The sequence below is a fragment of the Perkinsus marinus genome (genome assembly GCF_000006405.1).
Source record: "Perkinsus marinus ATCC 50983 genomic scaffold scf_1104296967342, whole genome shotgun sequence".
Taxonomy (NCBI): Eukaryota; Perkinsozoa; order Perkinsida; family Perkinsidae; genus Perkinsus; species Perkinsus marinus.
The window spans coordinates 7,001-13,276 of NW_003203596.1; the positions used below are offsets into that span (position 1 = coordinate 7,001).

General features: G+C 52.6%; 3 protein-coding genes across 3 annotated transcripts in view; all 3 read right to left on the reverse strand.

The window, feature by feature from the left end:
- Pmar_PMAR026919 (hypothetical protein) overlaps positions 1 to 43 on the reverse strand; it is a gene marked incomplete at both ends in the record, with an annotated part of 2,997 nt that extends 2,954 nt beyond the window's left edge. Inside the window, one exon of the mRNA XM_002768732.1 lies at positions 1 to 43. Within this exon, the coding sequence (XP_002768778.1) occupies positions 1 to 43 (43 nt within the window).
- Positions 44 to 1,136: 1,093 nt separating this feature from the next.
- Positions 1,137 to 4,970, reverse strand: Pmar_PMAR026920 (hypothetical protein; the record flags this gene model as incomplete). Its single annotated transcript, XM_002768733.1, has 1 exon — positions 1,137 to 4,970. One exon carries the CDS (start codon positions 4,968 to 4,970, stop codon positions 1,137 to 1,139), a length of 3,834 nt encoding a protein of 1,277 aa, XP_002768779.1.
- Positions 4,971 to 5,836: 866 nt separating this feature from the next.
- Pmar_PMAR026921 (hypothetical protein) overlaps positions 5,837 to 6,276 on the reverse strand; it is a gene marked incomplete at both ends in the record, with an annotated part of 953 nt that continues 513 nt past the window's right edge. Inside the window, 2 exons of the mRNA XM_002768734.1 lie at positions 5,837 to 6,169; positions 6,232 to 6,263. Of these exons, the coding sequence (XP_002768780.1) occupies positions 5,837 to 6,169; positions 6,232 to 6,263 (365 nt within the window). The remainder of the gene's footprint in view (positions 6,170 to 6,231; positions 6,264 to 6,276) is intronic.

Sequence of the window (6,276 nt, forward strand, 5' to 3'; positions counted from 1 at the left end):
ATGTAGGTTGATGAGCTGTAAAGTAAGGTCCAATACCGCTCATTAGAAAGCGTGTGACAAGGACTACAACAGTCAATACGGTTTGATAGCTCTATCGAAATATGGAGACAGGCGAATAGGAGTTCTCATCCTGAAGCCGTCTCGTCTCAAAGAAAATAATCGATGGCGTACGCGCGTTTTACGACGCCGACTCGCGTCCCACGCGTCACCATCTATAGCGTAAACCCGCTATGGAAAAATGGGGTGGTGAGAAATGAGGAAAGTCATGCCTCAGGGTGACAGACTCCCCCCCTTTCCGCGTTTCTCACGCTTCAAGATAGCCGGCTTCAACCAACTCGCGACGACTCTGTTGACGCAGTCGTCCCGTTTCCGTGCGAGACAGACGCAGAAGCACTTTGTCTACTTCTCGTAGCACCGCTATGGCCCCAGATGGACACATTGAAGAAAAGGAATAAGTACCAGATGCAGGATCCAACCACACCGGCTGACACATCCCCGATGGAGATTCCATCAGCTCCATGACGTGAATAGTGCCAGTCCGTAAGCCATCAGTGGTGGCCAATCCCATGGCATCTTCTCCATCGTTAAGGCGACACAAGATGAGATCGCCTTGCCTTACAGAAGCCTTACGGATCGTAGACTCGAAGGCCACCGTCGCTCGGTTACGCGTTACCGGTAGGCCCCGCGGTTCCAAGTGTACTGCCGACACGGGTACCAAATGTTCCGTCCCGAGAGGTTCCAACATAACCACCTGTCCAGCTTGTGAGTTTAGGTATACAAAAGGGCCGTCGTTGAAGCTTGGTCCCTGAACGAGTCGTACATGACCCTCAACAGGAAGACACTCAGGACGACGCCAAACGACCAATTCACCATCCACAGGTAGCCTTCCAGTAGCAGCAGCCATGCGTCTGACCGCATCAGCCGCATGCTTGCCACATCCAGGCCACCAGAAATGCCGTACGAGTGCCTCTAGAGCACTGTCCACACCTTGATGCAAAGACAAATCGTGGTAGACGAACGACACCCATTCCCTAATACTCCATCCAGGTAGGTAATTAGTAGACAAGAGCGCCGGTAGGTCCTCAGCTGAGCCCAAAGGGATAACCAGAGACCATATAATTTCGTCCGCGACCGCATCACGAATAACGAACAGACCCGGTCCCCACCGGACTAAACCAATCGCCATCGGCTACGGCCGATGAAGGGAGGTCTTCATCAGCAGTATCATCAGTATGGAGGAAATATGAACACCATTTGGCTAGGGTCGCACCGTGCACCTTAGTAGTGTTATCGATCTTCTGCTTGTCAATGATGAAGTCGTTAGCATTATCGAAAAAAGACAACAACCGGTTGAGGTCCTCTCCACCTTGTCGTCCCCCGCCTTCTTCTGCATCGGAGACAATCGGCACTGCCAGAGCAAGTGGCCGAGAATGACCTTCCGATAAGATGGCGTTTTCCCCGGGTAGCAGTCTAGATAGGATATCGGATAACCGGTTTCGAGGACCATTCACATGGCGAACGGTAAGATCAACTTCTGGGAAGTCAGAAAGATCTGCTAACCATCCAAGCCATCGTCTGTCGCGGCTCCCCTGAGGCTTCAGAACATATGAGTTCCGAGCTAGGAAACGACCTAGGGCAGCACTTGAGTCCGTCAACGCTAAGACCCTACCAATTTCGTGATCATCCGTCGAACCACGACGACTGAACCGGATCCTCAGTATGGTCTCGAGGATACGATATCGCCAATGAAGGAGGGATTTCGTCAGACCAAAGAGCTCCTTGTCAATGATATCATACCGGCGTTCCGCCTCAGACCATCGATGTGTCCAAATCCCGATGACTCGTCCCCAATTCCCCAGCCACTCGGAGTCGACCTCCAAGGGTTTATCAAGGGCTGTGAGTAGTTCCCGACGACTGCCAACATACAATACAGCCGCGGCGGCTATTGGACTCGCATCGCTAGACAGAACGAACTGCATGTCCTCCTGCGCCGTGGATGCCGTATGAAATCCGATCGTCTGAGGAACCATAGTACGAAGGATCTTCGCCCATATTTGGTCGAACTCTGGTGTCCAAAGGAGTCTAGCGTTGGGGCGAACTCCTGTAGAGGTCATCTCGCCTATCAGAGCCGTCAAAGGCTGCGTCAGATGAGTCAGCGTGCCAGCGGCTCCCCCCGTAACGGGTGACCATAAACTCTTGCAAAATTGCATGAGGCCAAGTTCTACGCGCAAGCCACGCAAGGTTTGTGGACGGTCCGATAAGGCCAACCGGAGATCCTTCAAGGTGTGGTCAGCCACACGATAACCATCGGGCCCAAGGGACATACCGAGAAATTCTACTTCCCTATCAGGACCTCTAACCTTATGGGGTGGCACCTCCGCCCCAGCAGTTCGGACGGCAAAGATCACAGCTTGTAACATCGCTTCACATTGAGCCCGAACGGGGTGCCAGAGCAGACAGTCATCCATATAGGTAACCATATAAGGTAATAACTCAGGGACAGCAGTATCCAATAGCCGGCGAAGGGCGTAGCACCAATAGCTAGCGCTATGCGTCCATCCCATTATCATACGACGATGTAACGCATAGTGGACCTCGTTGTTCTGGTCGAAGTAACTGAAGGCAAAATAGCGCTGAACTGAGGGATGGTATTCAAGGCAAAAGTAAGCGTTCTTTATGTCTAACGTGGCGAACCAGGAATTCGCGCCGATGGACTCGACGCACTGCAGCAACGGTAGTTGATAGCCTTCCCAAGTCGAGGGTAGGGGCTTGCAGCACTCATTGATAGGCCTTTCATCTACCACCAAACGAAAGTGTTTCTGCACGTTCTCATCCGTCAAGTCACCAATCGAGGGTTGTTGCTCTGCAGAGTTTTTCTCTACAATAAACGCTGGCACCACCCAGATATGTCCCATCCGGACCTCGTCGAGTGTGACAGTTTTGACAAAACCATCTCGCTCCAGTTGAGCAACCAGCATTTGCATGGCCTTGCGCTCTATATCCTTACATGGGTAGGGATCTCTCCTGGCTGGTAGGACCGCCGTAGCCTTCATTTCAACATAGACCTGGGGCCATTTCCAGGTTTTGAGCCTGTCACGGATGGTTTCATTGTCTGGAATTGATAAGCCCGCGGTGTTATCGTGATCAGCTCTCGTCGACTCCTCGTCCGAGCAGGGAGCAGCGCTAACAGGCATATCATTTTCACGAGCATCCTCACCCGTAGGGAACAACGGCCATACAACACCCAACTCGTGGGCAGTCAGAGCATCGCGCCCCACATCGATACTGGCCCGCATGCGCGTTAGAGTGCCAACACCAAGTAAGACAGTCGCCTCGCGGAGAGACTCGTGTAAGAGCTCACCGTCAACCAGATATACATGCAGTGTCACCGTGCTGCGATTCCCTGATTCTCCTTGAACTGACGCGGTGAGTCGTCCTCTTTCAGACAGACGTAAAGATGCTGAAGAGCTGAGAGAGCCGATAACAATAGGGTCTTCCAAAGGCTCGCGATGTGACACTCGACACCTTTTGGCCGCTTGTCGGGACATGATCGTGTAGTCTGCACCAGTATCTACCACGAGTCGGATATTGGTGCCTCCGGCAATGGCCTTCAGATGACGCAAACTAGAGCCTTTCGAGAAGAAGATTTTACCATCTCCTTTGTCATCGACACCGTCTGTCTTAGCCTTCAGCCGAGGCTTATACCAGGCCGGGACGATAGCAGAGTTAGCAGGGTCCTTCCAACAGGTTTCTCGCGTATGTTTGACCGCGCCCTTAATCTTGTGGTCTGAGCAGTATCCGCACGAACTAGAGGATTTACCCGCCGCCGTTCCTGGGGTCTCCACACACCGCTCCTGTGTTGTGGTGCTCTTAGGGTGGTCCTTCCGGGTGACATTCTGGTCCACAGAGCCACGACGGTCCTTGTTCTCAATGTAGATAGCTGCTTCTCTTACCTCCTCCAACGTGAGTGAGCTCAGCCGATGCATGTATACACTCTCCAGGCTGGTTCTTAGTTCTCTTCTTAGGCCTCCCAAGAATCTGGCGGCAATCAGCTCTGGGGTTAGGATCATCCCAGTGACCGTACGGAAGAGTTGTGCCTCACTGCGTAGACGACGACAGAAATCGTTTACGTTCTCACCGGATCGCATATATAGGCGCTCCCAACGCGTGGCTACTCCTGAGGGTGTGTCTAATGCAGAGTAACGCTTATCCAACGCGGACCAAATCGCTGTCAAGGAGGCGTCAGCTGCACCGACGTCAGTCAAAATTATGTCCAAACCAAGGCCAGGGGACAGGTTTCTGAAAAGATAGACCACCAGTTCATCTTCGTTTAGCTTATAGAATTTCATGGCAGTCACCAGTGCCGTGCGGAACATCGTATACGGTAAGGTGTTTGATGGACCATCAAACGGCGAAGACACCTGTAGGGGCAACTTGTGGGGGTCGTTCTTGACCTTGCTCAACTTTTGTCTCTCGGTTGGAACATCCTCAACGTGCCGCTCGTTCTTCTTGTCAGCAGCCTCACGGCGTTTTAAGACAAACACCACCCTATCCTCGTGCGTCTTCGCTGAGCCTAACCCAGCTATCCGATGAAGACGTAGGGTCTTTTTCACAGCCGATGTCGCTACCGCCGCGCTTACTAGGGTCGCCATCTCGAGGTCAACGTCGGCCACTTCAGCTCCATAAAGGAGATACTTGAACACGCCCTGAGCGGTCATGCTCGGGTCGTCACCCACAGACACAGATCCGGAGGAACTCTTCAGTCTTTCCTGGACAAGAGCACTCCATCTGGCCAGCCAAGAGCGAACGTTTGTGTTCGGGTCCTTCAGAGCTTCGAAACCGGTGACAGTCTCATCAATGAAAGTATCATCATTCGGCTTGTCCAGGTTGTCCCAGTCGAGGGTAGCCAAGACATCACGATACGCGGGGGCCTCGGGGAAGTTGTCGGCCAGCTTTCTAATTTCTGTCATCCGCGACTCTGAACTCAAGTCTGAAGTTTCCAATGTAGGTTGATGGGCTGTAAAGTAAGGTCCAATACCGCTCATTAGAAAGCGTGTGACAAGGACTACAACAGTCAATACGGTTTGATAGCTCTATCGAAATATGGAGACAGGCGAATAGGAGTTCTCATCCTAAAGCCGTCTCGTCTCAAAGAAAATAATCGATGGCGTACGCGCGTTTTACGACGCCGACTCGCGTCCCACGCGTCACCATCTATAGCGTAAACCCGCTATGGAAAAATGGGGTGGTGAGAAATGAGGAAAGTCATGCCTCAGGGTGACACCACCGTTTAACCAAGGACGAGCCAGTACCGCCGGACACCACCACCGTTGTATCATCCACATAAAGGGTCAGGCTTACGCCTTTCGCCTCAATATCTGCAAAATCATCTACAAGCGGCAGGGTTGATAGAAGGAACAACAACGGCCCCAAGAGAGCCTTGGGGTACACCCCGTTCAAGTTCCAGGCTGGCCTCGTCTGCACCATAGACAGCCGAAACCCTCTGGGCCTTCCGATAGCTTTCAACAATGCTCACTAAGTAGCGAGGAACATTATATCCGGCCAAGGTTGCCAGAATGTGGCTGTCCTTTACCGAGCTAAACGCATTTTGCACGTCCAGTTGTACAAGTGCAATGGATGCGCGTTTGCTCCTTTTCCTGCCCGCCTTGAACGCTTCTACCACGCGCAGGACGGCAGAGTCTACCGATTTGCCCTTGCAGAATCCATGGACGATAGGAGAGTCCAATCGTTTCTGGATCTGCGGGCAAGACGCAAGCCGTTCTACTATGAGACGTTCGAACAGCTTGCTACCAGAACCGACCAAGCAGATAGGCCTCTACCCGTTAGGTTTGGTGGGGTCCCTGCCGGCCTTATGAATAAAAATCCCTTTGGATGATTTCCATCCGTCAGGATACACACCAGTCTCGAGGGCTTCAGTGAACTGGGTACACCAGTTGTCCTTCAGCACCTCAAGAGTGTCAAGAATGATGCCGTTGGTGACATCATCCTCACCTAGAGCCGCATCTCTCCGCAATCCCTTGGCCACCTCTCTGAGCTTAGAGTAGGTGACCGCTGGAATGGGGTCGTTTTGCGGCGATAGAACCAGGGCGTCTACCTCCGCAGCCCTTCCGGGATCACCGGGAAAGAGCTTACGTAGGAGGAAGTCCGCCTGATTCACTCCATGTGGGCAGATAGCCGCAGGAGGAATCCGGGGACAACCTCGTTTACCACATCGGGAATAGTGCTGCAGATCGCTAAAGAATCTACGAGCCCCGT